Below are 25687 nucleotides of genomic sequence, written 5' to 3'. Positions count from 1 at the left end.
CTCCATTGCATTTAGTTTCTTAGAGAAAGTTCACTGTATAGGAAGTTTCAAGTTTCCCAAACCTCGAGGCAAATATCTAACGTCAAACCGGTTCACAGATCAAACAAAATTATCCGCGCCTTAAACCCGCCGGTTGATAATTTAAGACACAAATTAATTTTTGGACTATGAACACCTCCCCAGTTTCATGTAGGTAAAATTTCAAGATTCTGGAAAGCAATTGCCACCCCTCATTCGGCAATATGTTGATATACAAATGTAGGAAGGTACCCAGGTTCGCAGCCCACAGAGCCCAACCACCGTTTAGACTGCCTCCTTATTGCCTTCAGCGTACATTTATCTTCTTTTCCCTAAAGTATATCCATTCCATTCCATCCCAAAACTCCAAGCATCTCGGTTCCATACCTGCATCCCTAATTAGTAAAATTTACATTTACAACATTTACGAGAAAAGTCACAACACCATATATTATAGTGGCCATCCAGTAAACTATGTGCCCGGAGTAGGTTTCTTAGTCAGCCAAAAATTGAAACCTGCTATTATCGGCCTTGAAAATATAAGAGTGAGGCTACTAAGCCCCTACAGAGGAGTCTCCAGAGTCGGAGAAGGATACTTTCTACAAGGCAGTAAAACGAACCCACGAAACTTGTCCCAGATATGATATGAAAATCATACTTGTGGATTTTAACAGTCAAGTAGGGGACGGAGCCCTTACTCAGGCGATACATTGGCTCCCACACCTTACATCAAAATACAAATGATAACGTACTGCGGATTATTCAATTAGCAGTGTCACACGAAATGGTTGTTGGAAGTACCGGGTTTGTGCAGAAAGCGGTCCACAAACAAACGTAGTCGTCTCCAGATGGGGCTACTTTCAACCAAATTGACCACGTGTTGATCGAACATCGCCACCTCTCAACCTTGATGAATGTCAGAACTCGTTAGCATGGTGATCCGAGCTCGAATAGAAACACCACCTAGAATCCCCTGTGGCAATCAGGTGAGAATTAAAATTGAAGCCATCCACAACACATCCCTCCACAACACCTATAAGAGGGAAATGGATTCCGCAATAACCGCAGTCAACAGAGATCCTGGACATGAAGCATCAACAATGATCTTCACAATCACCTGAAGAACGTTATCATAAATACGGCTCCAAACATACTTGGCTCCAGCCACAAAAAGAGTCAGAACGGCTGGTTTGACGATGAATGTGAGCTACCAGCGGAGCGGAAGAATACTGCATGCCGAGTAATGTTGCAAACTCAAAGAACGCGGGCATGCGTGCGGAGACTTCTCATGAACTTCGAAGGGCGGAGAAGCGACACAGACGGAAAAAGGAAACCTGGGAGAACCAACAGGTCTGCGAAATTGAAAAGCACAGAGAGGAACTTCACCAGGCGCGGAAGTTTTACCAACAAGTCAGCAGGATGAAGCCCTTCACACCTCGATGCTCATCCTGCCCCCGTAGATCATCCACTTGTTCTCAAGGTGTGGGACAGCGAACCTGACTACTGGCAAAGCGGCATTATCTGTCTCATACATAAAAAGGGAGATACCACACTGTGCAGCAATTATAGAGGTATCGCGTTGTTGAGTACCATCTATAAGATATTCTCCGCTATCTTATTAGGTCGGATAACCCCAACGCCCAGAACATCATTGGTCCATACCAAAGAGGCTTCACTCCAGGCAAATCAGCAACAGATCAGATTTTCTCTCTGCGGCAAATGATGGAAAAACTGTTGAAATATGGACATCAGTTGCACCATCTTTTCATCGACTTTCAAACCGCCTATGATAGCATAGCCAGGGTAAAACTGTACACGGCCATGAGGGAGGAAAATGCAAGAGGTACGATCCTCTTTAAGTCCACCCAACTACTGGCCTATGCTGACGATATCGACATAATGGGAAGAATCACCCGAGGCGTACAAACTGCCTTCATCCAGATCGAGTAGGCGGCGATTGTCGCGAGATCTTGGGCTGCACATCTATGAAGGCAACACAAAATATATGGTGGCAACGTCAGCACCGAAAACCAAACAACCAACTACATCAAACCGCACTGGTCAAACGGGAATAATGAAGATAGGAAATTACAACTTTGAGACCGTTGACAATTTCTAATATCTAGGGTCGAAAACCATAACCGATAACAACTACGATGATGAAATCAGCACACGGTTGTTGTCAGCCAACAGGCCTATTTCAACTTACAAAAACTGTACAAGACAAAGATGTTGCCAGTCCTCATGTATTCCTTGGAGACTTGGGTTCATAGCAAGAAAAATTGCGAACTCTTGGCGGCGTTCTTGGTCTTCCGAAGAATTGTTGGACCCCTACATGAGGATGGATGATGCGGTAGCCTATAATAATAATAATCGTTGGCGCAACAATCCATATTGGATCAGGGCCTTGAAGTGTGTTAGAGCACTTCATTCAAGACCGAAACGGTACACTACAGTATACTGTAGGAGGCAATGTGGTCAGCATTGCGCTCGCCCGAGATTATTACCCTAATTTCACTCAGGTACTCATTCACAGCTGAGTCGACTGGTATCCGACGTCAAATCACGATACAAATTCCACTGCCACCAGTGAGATTTGAACCGCGACTTTCCGTACGATAGCCTTGTGCTCTAACCACTCAGCTATCCGGCGGTAGCCTATATAACCACGAAATCTATGAGCGATACCATGACCCTCAGGTTGTGGACAAAAATTCGGCTCAATAGGTTACGGGGCGGGTCGCTTTATCCGTATGGATGAGGATGATCCAGCCCGGAAAGTATATAAGGGCAATATCTATGGTAGAAAAAGAAGACGAGGCAGACTCTGCCTGAGATGAAGTGATGGCGTAGTTCAGGACGCCAGGAAGCTTTTAGGAATATCGAATTGGTGGGCCTTGGCGCAAAGCTGGGATGTCTCGAGTTCCTTATTAAGGTAGAACTAGACCGGATACCGGTTGTTGCACCGTTGATGATGATGGCTTTCCTCTGCTAAATTAATTATAAAATTTTATCCTATTTACTACTACCATAAATTCATTAACGCGTGGCTTATAAAAATCTTAAATATTCTTTGGCATTGTTGTTGGAGACCAGCTAGAACTGATTGATGTAAATGACCTCTAATTGTAAGCGACAACTGAGTGGGAAATGTTCACACTTGGGTTAAGGAGTACACCCACTAGGATCGACACGACTCGACAGTTTTGTTAATGGCAACTGGGAATGACACGACACCATAGAATATTCCCCAGTGTATTTGTAATGTAAACATATTGAAAACACTATTATTAACTTATGTTTGGCATATTTCAGACATCAGACAGATAAAAGTCTGTTTCAGACAACATCTTTTTCTGCATCAGACAAATATCTGCGTCTGTTTCAGACATCAGTCACCAGTGGGCGTTAGCCAATCTGTCGTGTCGTTCCTAGTAGGCGTTAGCAAAATTGTCATGTGTCGGTACCAGTGTGCGCGCTCCTTTAAGGGGTAGGATAGGCAGGCAGCAACGAGATGACGTTTTTCTGACATTGTTTATGGAAAAGCAAGGTTTACGTTGGGATGTCAATTCTAAAAAGGCAAGAATAAATTAATGATGGTTGATGCAAATGCCCGGAATGTAGATATGCTAACACAGGGTAACGCGACCCATTTTGGCCATTTCTCAAAAAGGGAAAGAAGAAATTGAACAAACGGGATGATTCAATGATTTTCCATAAATCACCGTTTATATGAATAATGAGGGTAGAAGAAACAGACTTTGTGGCTAAATAAATTCAACGAAGTGAGCCAAAGATCATTCCACAAAACGCTCACATTTGTCGAGTAGAGTGCGAAATCGGCGGTTTCCTTGGAATCGTGGAAGCTTTTGGAGAAAACCTGTGGGCTCCAGTCAAAACGACGTAAGATAGCAAGAAAAGGTTTACCGATCATCAACGCACCGCGATTTCACACCTTAGTATATTTGACATTAGCACGCATATACTATATACCTACATACATACATGTCTGGTTGGAGTAATTGATATTCATATGCAAATGATTAAAAAACTAAAACAAAATAATTCTTTGCGACCCCATCCATAACAACTCATTTCGTTGTGGTATTGACGAAATGATATGTGATGATGACGTCACGCGGGTTGTAGAGTGCACGAAATTCACAAAAACTCACTAACTTCACAACAGCTATAACTTTGTTAGTAATAATTGGCTTTTCTTCAAACTTGACTAAACTGTGCACTATGTTCTTCATTATATGCATGCCAAATTCTGTACTTCTGGGATGAACATAAGGGGGGTGCCGGGTAAATTTCTAAAATGTGGAAATATACTATTATTAACTTTATTTGTGCAGATATCGGAACCGGATATATTTTGAGGCCTAGAGTTCGTAGAGATGCACCACTGTGATTTTTTGCAGATTTTTCGGTTGGATAGGTTCTGAGAACGAGACCGGTTACACTTTTTGGGGGTCATATTTTGAGCCCTCACTCCCCTATGTTTCACCCAATGTCAAATATGGAACCAGCTTCGAAAAGTACTAATTGAGACCTTTCATTTGATACCCCACATGGCTACATTCTGTGAAAAAAAAATTTACACCCTCCATTCACATGTATGGGGAGCCCCCCCTTAGATTTAACACAAGATGGCGCCACTTAGTGCATGTAAAGGGAACACCAGATTACATACTCTCACCAATTTTCATGATAATCGGTCTAGCCGTTTCCGAATAAATCGGGTGTGACAGACAGACAGACAGACAGACGGACAGACGGACAGACGGACAGACAGACACCGTGTCGATTGTAATAAGATTTTGTTTCACACAAAACCTTAAAAATGAGCGACATTTAGATGTTACAAAACCTGAACTTGCGTAGTTTATAATAGTCAAGTCAGATAATGAGTTTGAGCATTCCATTGTTAACTATAAATTACTTATTCAAAGAGCTGTTGTCAAACGCCTGTCGCTAGCTAGCGGAACATAATGCCTACCATTAGACGAATAATCTATACCACATACGATTAAAAATATTTTTAAAGAGTCTTTTTTCACTTACGTTGCATTGTCATGAGAGTGTTTAATCTAATGGTCCTCGCGATTAGAGTTCCACCGTTGTATTAATGAGGCAAGCAGGAACTCTAGCAAATAAACACGATTTCGCTACCATACCATCCTACTATATGAGCTTGCAAGTAGTGGTAAACTTCTCGACAGTTTTGCGAGGGACATCAACGGTATTCTTCTCATCAACAATGAAGTAATGCGAAAATTTTCCGTGCAGTTCAACCCTTTCGAAATCCTGTGAATTTGAGAGTATTGACTTGGATGCGTCAACTGGAAAGATAATCGCCTGTTTTTTTTTGTGCCGCGAAGATCTAACACCTTCACCCTACCACCCTAGAACGCATCAGGGAACACCTTAAAAAATTGTTGTGGCTTGTTTGTTTTCTACACTGGCCACACCACCACCTTCCTCCTCCTCCTAGAATCAGTCTATGGAGTAGTGTACGCTCAACACTCCACCTGCTCCTCATCGATTTCGAGACAGAGATTACATCTGGAATGTCCAGGTGATGATGATTATAGGTATGGAAGTCCAGACGTTTTCAAGTTTCTAAGGACAAAGCTGGCAGGAGTCAGAATTGCAAAAGGTGTAAATCTTAATAGAAGTATCTCGGAAAGACTCGCCCTCTAAGGCAACGAATACCATTGCACAACATGTTTGGATATACGAGGCTTCCTGTGGAATTTTATATCCCTAAAATCAAGCAATATTTCGAGTGTGGTAGACTTGACATATTACGAAAATGTGTTAATCGGAGAAAGCAAGTTTCCTAAATTGAGGCTTCAAAGGCAGCCGTAAGGGAAAATGCTCAAAGAAGAAACGCCACCTATGCAACAGTGCAATACACAAAGGGAGGGACAGGAAGTCTCCAAAATTATCAACATAATCACCATTAAGAATGTCGTCATTGGGGAGACGACTGCATTGCCGGAAAACTACTACGACAGCCTCAACTCAGAGGAGCTAGGGACAATAGGCGCTATATCCGATTTCACTTGGATGCTATCTAAGGGCTTAACTTTTGCTGTAATCCTTAATGCATTACTCGTTTTGTGCACATTTCTGACACAAACCTCATGAGACTGAGGACGTATCACGTGATATAAAGTATGATAAGCATTTTATGGTGCAAAGAATATTTCTCAAAAAAATAAAAATCAACTGGCATTGTCCTTTAGTATCATAAAAGCCGCTTTCAGTGGGAGGCTAGGTTTCATCACATAGGCAGGGAACATGAAATTTAAAAACTTTTAGTGTTATGTTGGGGCAAAGTGAACGTTGGAGCAAATAAAGGTAAACGTCAGGCAGAATATTTTTTGCAATCAGAAAGAAGGTTTTCTATGGCGGTGAAGCAAGTAAATATATAGTCAATGTATGTTTTTCTAACGAAAAAGTTGAAGAATTGAAACGCAACAACGTCTCCGTCCCTAGTAGTGGGTTTTATTTTGTAAATACTGATATTTCGGAAGCAACTTGTTCCCTTTTTCAGAACCGGATGTCTACTGGCTGATGCTAACAAAATTGGAACATATATACTATTAGATATTCTAATTAACTCGAATTATACAATCATTTAAAAACCTAACCAAGGCTAAGCTATACTTTCCTACCTACCTCCTGAATTTAATCTAATATTTACAGGTTAATCCAAAGGCTTTCGTACGTCAGCACCTTCACGGTATTGATATCTATGTTGTGTCCTTTCTCTATCATATGTTTGGCCACCAAGAATTTGGTAGCCTTCCTATCCCATGAGATCTTCAACTTTTCGACATTAAGAGTAAGATACCTTATACATTCCGCTAATTTCCGGCGTGTGTTTTGGATCTTTCTGGTATCACAGGCTCGACCGACCTGCAATATCCAATATCCGTAATTTATGTGCCACAGGAGAGTGAGTTATACTTATGCGCTTTTTTGGTGTTTGTTGCGAGTACAGTGTCGTAAGGTTATCTCTTTTCATTTTCATCATAGACTCTATCATCTTGCTATTATATCCGCTCTTATTGACCGTATCCATGATGTACATTTTCTTCTTACAAAAACTTTCTGATAAGAGAGGAAGCGCTCTACCATTTTTAGATTTAATTATTATGCATTTCAATGGGCACCTCTCATTCAATTTCTACCGGAAACCGGCGAACATCTAAAGAACTAGTAGGAGAAATTAGCTTAACGGTTTCTTACCAATGCAGAGGCAACTCGTCAGACGCTGCCTCATCTCTGCCCTGGGAGAAGCGTAACCAAAAAAGAGGGAGTAAGTTGCTTACCATTTGGTCCGCTTCGACATCAAGCTCGAAGGAATTTGACACCAAATAGAAGCAGCAGATGCACACAAACTGGGAAAAAAGAGAAGTTTACCCGAGATGCTACCTTCGCTACCTCTTGCAAAAATAAATCACGGTGGAAGAACGACTTATTGCTGCACTGTTGAATAATCTAAATAAATACAATTAAACCTGCTCATTGGAATGCAAGAGCCGACACGGAACTGAAGTTATCCTCCCCTTGAAAACTCACTTCACCGAAAAAAATAACAAGCTCAAGCTCACCCTGGAGAGAAATCCAGAGGCAGGTCAGCAATTTTGCTTAAATATCAGCTCGAACACAATTCACGGGAGTCAAGTTTAATTTAATAGGTGGACCCGCAACTCCGAGCACCCAGGCTCTTGTTAGGCTCATTGTACTATCCCCGAGAATCGCCTATTCAATGGCTTCTCGCCTAAGGCGTTCGAAGGCTCTAGCGAATCTGAAAACATTCTCCAGAGGCAGATTGTGTGTCTTCGTTTGAGACCTGAGGAGGCCGGGAAGCTGCATATGAAGTGCAGGGCCATATCTTCCTCTCCGCATTGGCTGCATATAGCCGAAACTACCACCCCAATTTTTTCCATATGATAGCTTAAGAGGCAGTGTTGCGATAAAAGCCCTACTAGGGTGTTCATTCCCTACTTCTTCAACGGCTCTAACGGCCTCGGTTTTTCTCAAAAGAATTTTCGCCTGCCGGTAAGGGTTCCGATTTTTTTTTTGGGTGGGTGAATCCTTGCCATTTGGCCCTTCAGAGTAGACTTGATAGTGGATGGGCGGACACCGAAAGCTGGCTCTGGCCCCACCAATGTGGAGCTACATCCTTGGCGCGCCAGTTTGTCAGCCTCCTCATTACCAGCGATGTTTAAGTGTCCCAGCGCCCACATTAGAAATGTTTCGTTCAGTCAACTGATTCGACATGTCGATAACGCTGCCCGATTGTCGGCATAGATTCGAATGACATGATGCAGTCCATTTTTGTCGCAAACATTATTCTGCTGCCATTAGAATGGCATATATTTCCACCAGGAATATGGTCGTAATTTCTTTGAGGGGTCGAGCCAGTTTAGAAAATCACACAATGCAATAGAAAAAGTCTACCGGTTTATATGTATCAGAAATAAATAGCGCTTGCGAAGGATATTACACAGAAATATTCCTAGTTTATCCGGCCCCAGTATTGGCAGGGACAACGTCCAGTAGCGAGCAGAACACGTCTCCAGGCATGCGTGTTCGATAGCCCCTTTCAAAAGTCCATGTGTTAAACTCCCCTGCTGCAACTTTCATCCCACGTCCCCCGCGTCCAATGCCAGAGCACATAGCATTTGTTGATATTCAACAAGTGTAACACTTTCACCTTCGATCATATAAATCCCGCTTGTGAGTGTTTCATTAATTCCTGATAGGCCTAGTCTCCGCGATCTCTGTTGTTTGATGTTTGATCTCTGATCTAACCAACACCGTCATTCCGATGTAGTTCATGAGCTATCATCATCATGTCTTTCTTGCGGATGGTCTACGAGAGTAGGTCGCAGGGTGTAATTTGGATCAGCTTCGCACTGATCTGGCCTTCCATACATATTTTCTACATTGCTTTCACCTGTCATTCGCACAGATCTCTCAATGAAAAATTTTGACATAGCTACCAAGATGCTGTTTGAATTAGCTGTTGGTAGAAAGAATGAACGTTTTCCAAGGAAAAACCAGATGCCAGCGATGGTTCTATTATATGATTGCCACCTTCGTCGAGAATCCCCATAATAAATATTTTGCTTCATTGCACAGATTTCAATAAATATCTATTGATATTGCGTAGTTTTGATAAAAGCTTCCACAGTTTACCCTGCAATCCACTCACTGGCCCTATCAAATACCCCGGAAAAAGGCCGCATTCAAAAAGCCAAGTATCCTTACAGCACAAAGCCGATTGCCTTGGTAAAAGAAAGAAGAAGCCAGTATTAATACGAAACATTTTTTATCAGGAGCACCAGGTAGAATAAATACATAAGCCTGACGCTCCTATCGCATGGGCCATATATTCACATTTCCACAGCATCCAATATTCATGCTGTTGCTTTCAACGCTAATATATTTGCTGAAATATTCACAGGACCAAGTCGAAGCCGATGGCATTTTGGAGGAACACGAAAGTAATTTTATCTTTTTTCATGGGATCCGTGCGGAAACGCATAACAAAGCATTCCTTTTATTTATTAGTTACCCACACTTGGCAACGAAAGTCGCACGAAATCGGTTAAGCACTTCAACGGAATCCATTTACTGAAGGCATACTTTAAGGAACCGAGGGATCTGCCTGAAACAAATGTGTATAAGAGTGCGACATCGCGGCGTCTTATATCAACATTCCAAAAATTTTTGAGAAAATAAGAATATAATTGGCAATTGTTTAGCGGATGCTTCCATATAGTCGACAGAAAACCCCCAATCTGGAACGGAATGTTAAAAAACAATTCTAACGTTTTCCAGTAAGTTCCGACCAACTCATCTTTTCCATGGTAGGTATAATATTATATACAACAACACCGAACAGTGCGGGATGTAAGGACTCAAACAACGAGAAAACTCGTTTGGTCCCGTGTACCAAAGTTCAGGATTAAATGGAAAACTTTCGCTTTGTGAACTTAATTGGGAAATTTGCTTTATAGGTTATCCACGTGCTGGTGACTGCATCGTTTTGAAAATTAGATTCAAAATCTCATTAACATTGTGTCATTGACAAATTTAGTTAATCAGGATAAGGTAATAATCCTGTACTTAGTTGACCTTCTGTTCGACGGGAGAATGATACTTGGATGCAGTTTCACTATACACTTGGCTTAGATAGACTAATTAAGCCTGAGCTTGATTGGATTAAAGAAAGTACTCGGACTTTTAATAAGCAGGAATGATTCGCCATCAACGACCCTTTACAAACAATAAAGGTTTAACAAAGTCGGATGTATAACGATATGCGACCCTGACGGCGTTACAAGTGATAGTAACGGATACAACGTATCAAATAGAATGTTTGTAATGACTTATATGAGTTACCGATGATCAAATTAAGTAGACTGAATTGACCCTGAATTCTCAATCAAATTCCCCATTTTTTTTTAGGTTTTACGATAGCTCTTCCCTCCTAAGCCTACTGGTAAACATACACGAAATATAGGGTCGACAAATTTTTAATGCTTCCATATTCACAACAAAAGCCGCTACCAAGAAAATATTTAAATATCTGCTCCCCATTTTCCAGTCTAACAGGCAATAATTATGATACAATAAAATTGGTGAAGGAATGTTCTGAAGAGCATTTCGACGGAAATGAATTCATGCTCCGAGCAGTCGAAGCGAACGTAGATATGTTGACTGACATAATTTACACTGAGCGAAGCATGAATCAAACTGCTACGTCTTCAATAGAAATTCGAAGTGGAAAGTGAAGCGGAAACATTACAGAAGGAAGCATCGTTCCAAATCTGTTTCGCAGTGCACCTCGAAATCATTTTTCTAGTTTCAGGATAAATTATAGTGATATCCGAGGAGCAGCCAGTAGCCATCCGGACAGGTTTGGGGACAAGATGTCCACCAAAAGACCGAAGATATAACCCCTAGGGGAGTCCTCGGAGGTGAAGGGAGTTTCGGGCTTCGCAGAATAGGAGAGGAACTCGGGCCTCCTAAGCTAAATTCAACAACTAGGGGAGCAAAGGCTTCATGGCTTGCAAGCTGACTACCAGCAGATTTTCACCCTTCAAGTTCAGGAGGACTTGCGAGCTCTCAAAGAAGAAAGGGTCCAACCACAGCAGCAGCGTTGTCTTTTTAGTGCCAAAAGTACTAAATTTAATACCTGCTGAAGGCTGTCAATACCCCAGCACTTTTTACCATTTTCCGTAATTTTAGTTATGTAGGTACTTACTCTAAATTGGACATAAAGTGGGACGATCCACTGTAGGAGCTGAGAGTTCGAAAACAATGCGGCAACATTCTAAATTCACATAAAAGCACCACGAAATGCACTTTTAGAGTATTCGCAGAGTATGGTGGGTAGCGAAGCTTCATAATCGCATGGCCAGAAGATAATCATTCATTTCTGAATATAACCGAGAAAACAGCCTCCCTTTGAGGAGAAGGGTGCTATAATCTTAAACCTTTTTAGTATTTAATTCTGTGCTCTAATGGGAAAAAGTAAAATTGGGGCCCTAAGGCGACCAGAGTGAATAGGTCAGTATTTATTTTCTAGGCAATGAAAAGGAAGCATACTCTATTGCGCTGTGTTTGGTGTCCCACCTTAGGCATAAAACAACAACAACAACTCCAAGTATACTTACTTCTCGGCACGGGAATGGTTATTGTATAAAGTCCCACGCCGACTCTATATATAATACATCCTTAATCGATGAACATTAACCTGGTTGAACATCTGTAGCATTTGTTCAAACTCTAGGTCCATATACGTCACATCTCAAAAAAATTATTTCCGCAAGGCATTGTTGGAATTTAAGCAGGAAATTTGCCCCATTTTATTGAAGGTTTTCCAATTAGTTGTAATTGCGTACATAAAATTAGTGGGACTTGCTTGGCACAATTAGAATCCGTTCATGTTTTTTTTGCTGTGCTAATACCTTTATAGCATCCGGTTATTCATTCAGGTTCATTTTCTTTGCCTTCCGTTTGTTATCTGTATTACGTGAGAAACTGTTTTAGTCATTTCATTGCATCGTCTCATGTGTTTAAATCCTCTCTCTTAAACCAAATTTTCGCACTATACCGCCAATATTGGTAGTCACTCAGACAATATACAGTACAACTGAATACATGTCCGTGGAAGTAGTTCTATATGGGGATGAAACAACGAATTAGGATCCAACCAGAAGCAGGTTAGTATTGAGCATGTAAGAGCTCCACACTTTCCAGTCCGATTGGAACCACCGCTGTCCCGAAAAGCAAGAAACGATCCCTGACATCATCGGGCATCATTTAAATGTACCACAAATTCTGCGAATTTTGAAGCAAAAGAGGTGAAAGCAACCGTTAAAAACACGAGGACAGATGGGACCCTCATATTCACGGAGTACATCGAGGACCATGAAAAGATTTTCTCTTCAGTAAGGACACAGTTGTTAGTTATTTGAAGCTACCACCGGGAAACAAATTTAGCCGATATTCTATCTGTTGAATACCCTGAGTTGTGGTCGCAAACTTTGTAGCCAAAAAACAAATTAAAAAAGAATAAATTCTCCACTCCACTCTCTATTAAATCGCAATCAGGGCTGTTTGTGGCCACCTTCGAGTCCATTCAAGAGCTCATTGAAGTAAAAAAAAATAGGCAAATCTTTCATCAATAGGTGGGTTTTAAAACGGTAAAGAGAAACGTTTGCCTTTCAGGCACATCGGCCTAAACAGTACATTTGTACACAGGTGCATGAAGTGCACAAAAAACCATCCTCGTGGCAAATGCATGAGATCCGTAAGCGAGGTGCTGCACTGTTGTAACTGCAGCCATCCTGCGAGCTTTCACGGGTTGCCAGCCTACAAGAAAGTGGTAGTCAGAAGAAAGACTCTCAAAAATCGAAAAACAATGAACTATTCCATGGGGCACCGTCTACTTCCCACGGGATACTTCACAACAACTGTCACAAAGCTTGACAAGTCCCGGAGTCCTTAACGCTGAAGCCGTCGTAAGCCTCTCCCAAAAGCAGCTGCTCAAACCATTCCCAGTTCCCCCACTAACGTTTTTCGTGAACCGGTTGAAGGTTTACCTTAGCCCTCACCAGCGAGCAACGTTAATTCGCTGCTATTAAGCTAACCTTCAACCCATTGCGTTAAACATCGTAACTTTTAACTCCACCTCCCTGATATGACAGGCTCAACGTGCCACTGTCCAAGTGTTGATTGACACTCTGAAAGTAAATATCTACTGTGGCTCGGAAATACATCTTAAAATCAGAAACAGTGCTCAATTTATCGTATGTAACATAATCTGGAATACTAATAAGACTAGCGCTGCCCTTTTAGTCAGGAAAACTATCATTTGGAGGAAGCCGTCATCTAGAACCTGCTCACATCTTCCGCTGCGGCGACAATAGTGAAAACGGCAGATAATAGGCAGTTTGTGGTTGGCTCCGTCTATATCAAATGCTTCGGTAATCTCAAGTTAAAGTCTAAATATTTTATTTTTGCTGACGACTTTAACTCAAGGTACACCTTCTGGAGCACACAACACAACAGTTAACAGAAATAGGGAAACTACGGAAATGGATCTACGACCCTTTCACGCCACCAACCTTGAGATGATCTTACCGAATCTTCCCAGAGCAGTATCCAGTCAATCCTTTCTTGGCTACTTCCTGCTGTCTGAGGAAACAAGACAAAGCTTTCGTATGATCTCCTGTAAAACCCTGCCAAGAATGTCCGACAATATGCAGTGAAACTTAAGCTGTCCTCGACCTCTGCAAAAGTGAGTAATGACAGCCGTCAGATCTTTCGCTCAGAGGAACTGAGATAAATTCAAGTCAGATTTAACACCAAGTCTGAACTTGAAGAAACTCGCAATTAGCTGAGCTTGTCAGAAATCGAGGAAGCAATCATTCTGGCGATAGACGCCATTAATACGATATTAAAGTGGATAAATTTCAGTACAACTCACTTACTCACGACACAATGCTACACCTCACGGTCTGACAGATTTGGCGCAGAAATGTTCCATAAGCACGGAAATACTGAATATAAACATTGCTCTTCCAGATCAACTGCCTCAGTATGTTAATCCGAGAAACGAATTTCCGTAACAAAGACCTACAAATGCGCAGATATCAAGCATGCCAAGACATAGATAGGCTAACCAGGAAGCAAAAATCCAGCAACTTCGCCCTGACTAAGAATAGGAATGGAAAATCGACAGTCTTTGTAAAATTTTTGAGCGACTGTCCAATGTGTTTGTCCCATCGAACGGTTCAACCGTCACTGTGACTATTCAATCAATCTCTCATTGTTACAAGCTCGTTTTCCTCGACGAATCTGTTAACCAATCCCACAGATTTACCAAATTTTCTGAGTTTATCGCAACTGACAAAAAACCGAAACGGTAAAAAGGCCTGACGAAATTTCAAACTCCGTCATAAGAAACCAGCCCACAGTCTCAATTAAGTTCCCATTTGCAGTCTACAACAACTGCATAAATAACAGTTATTTCCCATCCATCTGAAAAATAGCCAAAATTATTGCCGCTAAGAAGAAGGGTGTTTCTAAAAGAGCAGGGAATTATAGGTCCATTTTCTTACTATCTATCATAACTTGGGCAAACTATTTGAGATAGCCTGGACAATGGAGTTGATCCAATATTTTGAACTGAAAAACATAATTTCTGATCAACAGTTTGGATTCACACTTAATCCAGGGCGGTCTAAGCCACCTCCACGAGACCGTGGCTGACTAAACGTCAATAACAAACCTACGGGGCCTGTGCTTTGGACCTTTGGACCTACTTTTGACTCCGTGTGGGTAAACGGAGTTAGAAATTCATTGGAAGTCAGTTCCCTGCCCCGAACATAAGACTTGCTATCAGTTCTGTCCTCTGAAATTAGCACCCACCTGATTCAATTTGCGGATATTCTTCAGGCCTCCGGTCCAACAAGCTACTTGAAGCGATAGAGAAGAACCGACTACTCTACAAATATTACCAGAAATGGGAAATAACAATAAGCAAGCATAAATCTAGCATGTGGCTTATCACGTATATAAGACTATAATTTCCGAATAACTCCGAATATCAAAAAATCACTTTGCCCATATATTCTACACTTTATCTACATACAATTGACGCAAAAAAAAATCGATTCCGCGGATCCGACACACGGGATTACCCCCTTAAGCTCGCTATCAATAATGCACGTGTTACATTCAGTCGTAAGCACCAAAACCATCCTGATTGTATATTAAACACTGAAACGACTAATAATATCTTTCAGAGGTCCAAAGTGGATCACATGCTCATTGTAGGCCATGGAAAAGTGTATGGTCTTTGAACGCCCCAGGCTGCCTTACAATTGGAAGACCAAAAAGGCGGTCGGAATGCCGAAGTACAGTATGCAAAATTCGTATTCGTACACCCTATATTTTGCGGGTTTTTGGGTTATTTCTGAGAAATGATAGAAAATTCGTTCAATCTTATATAACAATTTTTTACATAAATATGTATGTAGTTGTTATAGAACATTAATCTTAAATTTTATTTACATCCGTTTGTTCAAGAGAACAATTTCCAAATTCAATCGAAGCAAAATTCGTATTCGTACACCCCGACTAGCGGCTTGAACTCAATCCCTGTACGATATTAATCATTTTGCAATGTAAAATTCTAACGGTAAATTCTTGAAAAAGTGTGGTTGACAGTTCGAGCTAAAGTGTTTTGGGAATTACAAATAAAGAGTTAATTCTTTAACAAATTTTCCAAATGAGTCGAAAAGGTAGTGAATTTTCGAACAGTGATCGTAAGATAGTGATACAGCTATACAAGGATGGTAAATCCTTGAGACAAATTGCAAAAATTATGCATAGGAGTCACTCGACAATTCAATCTGTAGTAAAGATTTACAATTCGTCTGGTAGAATCGAGAAGAAAAAAAGAAATGGAAACAGATTAATTTTGTCGAGGAGACACCAATCCTTTGTTCGGCGTGTTGTTCGACAGGATAACACGATAAGTGCAGTGAAATTAGCAGGACTTTTGCAAAACCAGTTCCAAATTAAAATTACACCCCAAAGTGTTCGGAATTATTTGCGTAGATTCGGTATACAGAGCCGGACTCCCGCTTCTAAGCCATTTATCAATAATGTCAATAGAAGAAAACGGTTAAACTTTGCAAAAAGATATCTAAACAAGGATTTTCGTTATTGGAAACGAGTAATTTTTTCAGACGAGTGCAAAATTAATCTAAAGTTGTCGGACGGACGGGTTCGTATATGGCGAGAAAAAAATACGAGGCTATATCCAAAAAACATGCTTCCTACATTTAAGCATGGAGGTGGTTCGTTGATGATTTGGGGATGTTTTGCAGCTTCTGGTGTTGGAAACTTGCATTTTATTGATGGAATAATGAACGCGAAGCAATATGTGCAAATTCTTAAAACTAATTTACATCAGAGTGCACAAAATTTAGGAATTCGTAGGAAGTATATATTTCAACAGGACAATGATCCGTAGCATACGGCACTTCACACGCGGCTTTGGCTACTCTACAATTATCGAAAGTGTTTAAACACGCCTCTACAGAGTCCTGACGTTAACCCAATAGAAAATTTATGGTCTATTTTCAAGAAGAATCTAAAAAATTACAGTATTAGGAATAAAGAAGACCTGAAAACTGCCTTGCAGACCGAATGGCAAAATATTTCACCGAACTTAACTCAAAAATTAGTTCAATCAATGCCAAATAGGCTTAGAGCAATAATAAAACAAAAAGGATTTCCCACGAAGTACTAAAACTATATTTCTAGCACATTTTTTGAAGTCTGTAGGTGTACGAATACGAATTTTGTTTTGAGTTTTATATGAACTACTGTTTTTATTATTAAGTTTAAAATATATTTTATACTTGTTATTATGTACATGAATTAACCTCTTCATTTGCTATAATAATATACAATTTATTTATCTCTTAATGTTATATTTGACTTAAAAATAACAAATAATAGGTAAAAAAATCGGTGTACGAATACGAATTTTGCATACTGTATGTATATCACCAAACAAATTTCAAACCACTTAGAGAATTCGTTCATTCTCTCATGGGACTGCACCATCACCAATAACCTCATTGGCCAGATTTATTCTTAGGTCCTGCCATATAGTGAGTTTCGCTCTTAAATCCAAATTATCTTCCTATTTGACACCGCTTCCCTGGTGGAAGTACATAGGGGATAAGGACAGGAAATGTAATGTGATAATTGTAAATAATAGTTTTTAAGTAATGGTGCTAGGTTAAATTAGATTGAGTTAGCGTAAGCAAGTAGTTTTAAACCTTCTCGCGTATTGAAGGCGGCCGCAGTTTTTTTCTAAAAACTAAGCTTCTTTAAATAAAAAATGTCAAAATCAATGTAATAAACACACAAAAATAAAATAAATTACAGAGAAGGTTGGATTGATCAAACAAATGTAATACACTCCCATCTTCTTCTTCTTTTCTTCAGCCTTTATCCCGTTCACAAGCGGGGTCGGCTCGTAGTGATTGGCTTCGCCATTTGGTTCTATCGAATGCCTGATCTGGGTGCAATCTCGAGGCTTTCAAATCCCCATCCAGCGTATCAAGCCACCGTTGCTTAGGTCTGCCTTTTGGTCGTTTACCATCGACTTCGATGTTCAGACCGATCTTGGCAAGTGAATTCTCGTTTGCACGAATTGCGTGACCATACCATCGAAGACGCCTCTCTCGCAACTTTTCCACGATCGGTGCAACCCCCTAACGATCGCGGATATCCTGATTTCGGATGTGATCTAAACGTGTGACGCCACTAGTCCAACGTAGCATCTTCGTCTCCATTACCGCGAAACGCCGTTCATTGTCTTTTATGGTCGGCCAACACTCAGAACCATAGAGAGCGACTGGACCGACGACATTGCGATAAATTTTAGATTTGAGACGTTCGTTGATACGTCGATCACAAAGAACACCAGTTGTGGAACGCCACTTCATCCAGGTTGCGTTAATGCGTGAAGCAATTTCACAACGCAGTTCTCCATTGGCTGATAGTCGAGTCGCTGCAGAATCATTCATTTATCGTTCTCATCATCCCATTTCCAATTTTCTGAATGCCCAATTTTACATTAAAAAACATTAAAGTATCATCAAATAATATTCATTTTAGAATGATCATTTCAATTTTAATGGAAAACATCTACCTAAAACGCATCAACCCTAAAAACTCCCGAAAATCTTAATCCTATATATTAATTGTACAATTATGTATTTGCAATGTTATTAATCTGCTAACATGCAATTGAATGTATTTTGCCTAACGCATTTGCGTCTCATGTTGTGAAGCTACAAATGTGCGTGACATATTTGCAATCGACAATGGATGACATTTTCTTTGTTTCGTATGGCCAGGCATTGGATTGATTGAATGTGGACGACCGGTGAAGTTAAAGAAAGGTTTTAGTTATATTGAAGTGATCGAGCATGCAATCTATTGATCAGTCTTTAATTACGTATAACAGTGTAAAATTCGCGGTTATGATGAAATAGTAACAACAAAAAAGTCGGACTGATTTGTAGTAATTGTTCGACATATGGAAGTAAAACGTCGAAAAGTCGGAAGTTTGGCATTGCAAATATGAAAGGATTTGTGAATTTCTTATGCAAGCATATTTCAATACACGAAAGTTCGATTTGCGCGTATTTCGTAGTGCATATATGTTCAGTATGTCACACTGTTCACTTTAGAGCGATATCGACATTTCATGTCTTGATCCACAGCCAGTTCTCTTGAAAAAAAAACACTGTTAACAATAGTCGAATTTTTTCCAAACTTTCCAATATCGTTCTCCATATTATGGTTTATGTTCTCCATACTATGCCTATGACTCTGTGACATTTTATGATTTTGTAATGAGCTTTTCCAATTGACCTCGAAAAGAATATAGAAATATGCTGCTATTAACTTTTTGTCAGTATATATTGATATAGAGCGCATTTTGGCGCCTAGACATCGTAGAGAGGCAGCTTCAGATTTTTTTTAGATTTTTCGATTGGCTAGTTTCTAGTCTCCCACCAATTTCAGAACTTGAGCTTACATCGTATAATACTCATTAAAACCTTCACAGCATATATGGAGATTCACAGTTTCAACCTACCTGCCAAATTCGTGTCAATAGAAATAACGGTTTCAGTGAAAATTACATGTGACAGACAGACATACAAACTATAAACCAATTTTTGTGTAAGTTTAATTTATACACAAAAATTTGGAAATATGCTCCGAATTACGCGGAATAATATGTGTACGTAGAAAGCTTGCAGTCACTGCAGTAGAATCAGCCACCTACCGAGAATCATTAACAATAGCATCGTTAATGACGAAAATTAGTATGAACCTTCACTACTTCCTGGGAATTTTCTAGTTCAGTCACGTCGAAAAGTTGCTCGGTCATTTCGCAGAAAAATGGAAAATATTTCCGTATGATTTTGAAACAGGATTGCTTCCTGCGTTATAGCCGTCCCTTACACTTATACATACTAAGATACAGTATCCCCTCCTTCGAATAGATCTGATAGAAGCAATTTTAGTTTAGGATTTTACAAGGATAGACCTTGCTCAATTCGTTTGAAATGATGAATCTGACATGACATTTTATGTTCGTGAAGAATAATGGAAATGGAAATGGATTTTCCAGTTGCATGAGGACATTTGCAGAGATATGGGAATTGTTGAAATTGAAATGTTTGTACGGAAAGTGAACCTAATCATGAATCTTACTTCTTTCCTTACAGAGTGGACATGTTACCAAGACGACAGTAGTTATTCAGTACATCTGCTGGTTTTTCTTTATGACCAACTTTGGAATCAATTTCGTCCTGTATTGTGTGAGTGGACAGAATTTCCGGTAAGTGATTTTCATAAATTATGTGACATTTGCAAGATAGCAACTGAATTTTAAAATATGCAGTTTATACTAACAGAGATACAGGCGCATATTGGCTAAAATGGCCTTTTCCGAACACTAACATCTGTGTCTGTGGGTTGGTAGTGGGTGTTGAGCCTTTAATCTGCCGCTTTATGATTTTAAATTTAATTTGCTGCTGTAGAATTACTAGTTCAAAAGCGGAATATGAAATAATATTATCAAAGAAGAAATTAATAAATGCCTTACATTTGCAAAGAAATTAACAGTAAACGTAAGACTTTATATGGTCCCGAACAGCGCTTCCTTGAATCTTCTGTCACTACTGGCACCTTTTCATCCATAGTCACATTATTAATTGTTCAATAGAATTAGATAACAAGTCAGTTACAGACAATTTCAATCAATTTATTTTGCATACCACAAATTATGTAAATACGCCACAAATTTGAATTCGGGTAAGTAGTTGAAGGATGCCTGTGGCCAACATGTTGGGGTGGTGATCTAAACTCTGCACACTGGCCCACAAAAATCCAAAAGCTGTTAGATGATCCAGACAGAAGGATTCAGAGCGGAAACCAGTTTGCTATTTGTCCATCAAGCTTTCGAGCTGTTCCTTGATGTGTTCTAGGATGATTTTAGCTAATATCTTCGCGACAGTAGGGACCATACAAATATTTCTCCAGTTGTCGCACTTAAAACAGGTGCCTTTCTTCGGAATTTTATCAATTATTCCTTCTAATTACTCACCGAAAAACTTCCCAGAACTTACAGATGTATAGAAATAGCAATTCTACAGGATGCACGGAAAAATTTCGAAAGCAGACTGTCTTGGTCGCAGCTTTACTCCGTGGGGACGCGTTGATGGCAAATATAATTTCGCTTTTATTTGAAGGAGTAATCTGTATGCGCATGCTACGGTCGCTTACTATACTGCCTACAAGAGACGGAACTTCACCGTATGGTACATGATTCAGGAAGGTGTCCTCCGATGCTCATCATGGTGGGTGAAAAGTCTACCGTTACGTCATAGGATCAACGAAAGGGTTGCTTGAAAGTTCTTTCGTGGTGCGATCTACAGTTACAAAATTGTTATTTCCTAACGAACACAGTGCTGGAGTGCTCCTACTTTTCTCTAATAACGGAGCTCCCATTCGTCATGGACCCCTCCCCCGGGCCATCAGAGTTCTTTACATTCATCGTTCCGCCTCCACATTTTTCAACTTATTCAAGTTTTTTAACATGGCGAACAACTTTATCCGCACCAGAGATAAAGTGATTTTATGATGTCTTAGTGCTTGCACGGGTGGGCTGTTTAGAATTTGTGTCATTTGCATAGCAAAGGCGAGCAGGAGAACCTCGCCAATAGATGACACAAATTACTTTTAAATTCGATAGTCGATCCTATTTTCCCATTAGAAGCAGATGTACTTAAGTATAAAATTATAATGCTAATGAAAGGATATCAATATTTCAGATTCCTTCTTGTCCAAATAAAAGTGAACATTCTTCTACATCAACCGTGACAGTCAGCAAGTTATTACCGGTTAAATGGTCACCTCCCCATGTTTTTAACTACCAGGATCAACGATACTAAACAAATCTCCTGGCTCAATATACAGTGTCGGGGAAACTTATTCGCTAGATTAAACTCCTGTATCGCAATCCAAAGAGCAGACTTGCAGCAGATCAAAGGGTAGTATAGGTCCCAGGGCGAAACGTTGATTGGTACCCACGATGGAGTATAAAACCTGGGAAACGCCTACCGAACCAACACCAACACCCCTACTACCAAACCCTATCTCCACCTCCACTTGGTGACCGCTGGGAGCTCTTTCTTAACGAAAAGCTGCAGACGGAGAAGGACGAAGGCGAATCTCCCGCGTCTAAAAACGGGGCAAATTGTATTGTATTGTTGGGTAGGACTGACAACCCTACACGGAAAACAACTAGTTACCCACACCAGGAGCCTCGGACTGGATGGATTATACAACGACCAAACCGGCAACGACAAAGGAATAACGATTTGCTGCTGAGCAGCTAGCCGATACCGAGTCCCAAAATAGGGCTGATGTAACAGGTTTCCTGTAGAAGAGTCGTTGCATCATATATTATAGTGGCCATCCAGTAAACCATGTGCTCGGAGTAGGTTTCTTAGTCAGCCAAAAAATGAAACCTGCTATTATTGGTTTTGAAAACATAAGCGAACGGCTATGCACTCTACGCTTGCGAGGCAAGTTTAGAAATATAAGCCTCATTAACGTTCACGCCCCTACTGAGGAGACTGCAGGGTCGGAGAAGGATACCTTCGACGAGGCAGTAGAATAAACCCTCTAAGCCTGTCCCAGATGTGATATCAAAATCATACTTGGGGATTTTAACAGCCAAGTAGGCAAGGAGCCCGTATTCAGGCAATACGTTGGCTCCCATAGCTTACACGAAAATACAAATGATAACGGACTGCGGATTATTCAATTAGCAGTGACTGAATGATCTTCACAATCACCTCAAGAACGTTAGCAAAAATACGGCCATAAACATACTTGACCCCAGCCGCAAAACGAGTCGGAACGGCTGGTATGACGATGATTCTAAGCTAGCAACGGAACGGAAGAATGCCGCATACCGAGTAAAGTTGCATTCTCAAAGAACGCGAGCACGCGCAGAAACTTATCACGAACTCCGGCGAGCGGAGAAACGACTTCACAGACGAAAAAAGGAAGCCTGGGAGAACCAACAGGTCTATGAATTCGAAAAGTACAGGGAGCAACCGCTCCAGGCGCGCAAGTTTTACCAACAAGTCAGCAGGAGGAAGCGTTATACACCTCGATGTTCATCCTGCCGAGACAAAGAGGGAAATCTGATTTCCGACAGAATGGGCTTATCAGGGCGATGGGTTGAGTTCTTTGATGAGCTACTGAACAACCAGAACATCGGCGAGTTGGTGGTCCCGCCAACTGAAGACGACGGACAAATACTGCCATCACCAAGTATAGAAAAAACAGTCCATGCAATTCATTGGCTTACAAATCATAAGTCACCAGGTGCTGATGGAATTGGTTAAATATGGAGGGGATCAATTACACCAAGTGGTTTTTCAACTTGTGCTCAAGATATGGGAAAGCGAATCAATGCCTGACGATTGGCAAACAAGCATTATCTGTCTCATACATAAAAAGGCAGATATCATACAGTGCAGCAATTATAGAGGTATCACGTTGCTGAGTACCATCTATAAGATATTCTCCACTATCTTGCTAGGCCGGATAGCCCCATACGCCCAGAACATCATTGGCCCATACCAAAGAGGTTTCACTCCAGGCAAATCAGCAACAGATCAAATTTTCTCTCTGCGGCAAGCGATGTAAAAACTGTTTGAATATGGACAACAGATGCACCATCTGTTCATCGACTTTAAAGCCGCCTATGATAGCATAGCCAGGGTAAAACTGTACATGGTCATGTGAGAGTTCGGTATCCCGACGAAATTGATAAGACTGACTAGGCTGACAATGACCAATGTGCGAGGCCAGATAAAAGCAGCAGGATCACTCTCAAGACCATTCGACATCAACAACGATCTACGACAAGGGGATGCCCTATCATGCGTCCTTTTTAACCTGGCCCTTGAGAAAGAGATCCGTGATGCTGACGTAAATGCAAGAGGTACGATCCTCTTTAAGTCCACCCAGCTACTGGCCTATGCTGACGATATCGACATCATGGGAAGAACCACCCGAGACGTACAAACTGTCTTCATCCAGATCGAGCAGGCGGCGATTGGCGCGAGATCTTGGGCTGCACATCAATGGAGGCAAGACAAAGTATATGGTGGTAACGTCAGCATCGAAAACCAACCAACCAACAACATCAAACCGCACTGGTCAAACGAAAAAAATAAAGATAAGAGAATACAACTTTGAGACCGTTGACAATTTCTCCTATCTAGAGTCGAAAATCACAATCGATAACAGCTACGATGATGAAATCCGCGCACGGTTGTTGTCAGCCAACAGAGCCCATTTTAGCTTACAAAAACTGTTCCGCTCGAAACGTCTCACCATAGGGTCGAAACTCTTACTGTACAAGACAATGATCTTGCCAGTCCTCATGTGTTCCTCAGAAACTTGGGTTCTTAACAAGAAAAATTGCAAACTCTTGGCCGCGTTCCAGAGAATAATTCTCCGAAGATTTTTTGGCCCCCTACATGAGGATGGACGACAACCGTCCGGTTGTGGATAAAATCCGGCTCAATAGGTTACGTTGGGCAGGTCACTTAATCCGTATGAATGAGGATGATTCAACCCGGAAAGTCTATAAGGGCAAACAATATCTATGGTAGAAAAAGAAGACGAGGCAGACCCTGCCTAAGATGGAGTGATGGCGTAGGTCAGGACGCCAGACAGCTTTTATGGATATCGAATTGGTAGACCTAGGCGCAAAACCAGGATATCTGGAGTTCTTTATTAAGTCAGCCCTAGACCAGATAGTGGTTGTTGCGCCGTTGATGATGACGATGATATTAAAACCGTTCTGGGTTTCTGTCGGTGTTCTCCACGGAAATGTCTAATCGTCAGTTCTCGACTTTCACTGTCAGTTGGTTCTGAATATTGTTGCGGTTCTAAATAATGGTAACAAGGGAACGCTCATCGATAATCAACCAAAACCATATTGTTTCGAACTCAAGATCCAGAATTCCAGAATTCCTTTGCTGTTTGGGGACTATTTTCCAGGCAATTTCACTCACCAAAAAGCGCTGTAATCAGGGAGCAAAAGTCGATATTATTCTCGCGAAGCGAAAATGTTTCCACTAGATATATGTGTGGTAAGAAGCATTTCGGGAGGCCGATGTCAAAACTAATATCTTCTACTAATCTAGACCTTTCATTTGATACCTGTATGCATCCTTTAACTCAACCTAAAACGATGTTGCCCATGTTCGAGGAGATTCACAGTTACCACTTTTCCATCAAATTTCGTATCAATAGACATATCCGTTGCAGAGAGAATGGATGTGACAGGCAGATAGATGGACAAACAGAAAGATAATAGCCGCCCGATTATCGTTCAGGCAAATACCGGTGCAGTCAATATGTCTACTAAACGGCGTCGGCAAACTTTTCGAACCGGTAATCTACAACAGGCTTGCACCGATCACAAAAAGGGAGGGTAGCCCTCGGACAGGCAGTTGGGATTTCTAAAAATTTACTATCAATGCGATCAATTTGGCGATTAAAACGGAAGCAGCAATGGAAGCCAATAAATCCTGCGCGCTAGTTGCTGACGATATGAAGAATGCTTTCAATTTTGCAAACTGGTGTAAAATAATTGAAGCTTTAGCCAAATTAGGTACTCCCTAATACATGGTACGCGTCGCAATACTTTCTCCGCAAGAGGCTATTGTGTTGCGATTCGGACGATGGACCTAAGATACATCTAATGACCTGCGGGGTTCCACAATTATCTTCTGTGGATAATAATGTACTATGGAACTTTGACTTTACAGTTTCCCAAAGGCGTGACCAGATTTTGCAAATGATATCGACATGAGTATTGTCGCGCAGGACATCAAGGAGGTCAAGATTTTGACCAAGGAGGGAATTCGGGAAATCAAACACTGGTTAGAAGGCGCTGATCTGGCGCTCGCAAAGCATCAAACGGAGCTAGTTC

General features: G+C 40.9%; 2 protein-coding genes across 9 annotated transcripts in view; one reads left to right on the top strand and one right to left on the bottom strand.

The window, feature by feature from the left end:
• LOC119649635 (protein furry) overlaps positions 1–25687 on the bottom strand; it is a 582748-nt gene that overhangs the window by 254613 nt on the left and 302448 nt on the right. The gene's annotated exons all lie outside the window — the stretch shown is intronic.
• Positions 1–25687, top strand: part of LOC119649638 (thyrotropin-releasing hormone receptor) — a 233547-nt gene that overhangs the window by 170308 nt on the left and 37552 nt on the right. For both annotated transcript variants that reach the window (XM_038051890.1, XM_038051889.1), the window contains exon 5: positions 19887–19999. In XM_038051890.1, coding sequence (XP_037907818.1) covers positions 19887–19999 — 113 coding nt within the window. The remainder of the gene's footprint in view (positions 1–19886; positions 20000–25687) is intronic.

This window comes from Hermetia illucens, chromosome 2 (genome assembly GCF_905115235.1).
Source record: "Hermetia illucens chromosome 2, iHerIll2.2.curated.20191125, whole genome shotgun sequence".
NCBI classification, from domain to species: Eukaryota; Metazoa; Arthropoda; class Insecta; order Diptera; family Stratiomyidae; genus Hermetia; species Hermetia illucens.
This window is presented reverse-complemented; position numbering and strand designations above follow the sequence as displayed.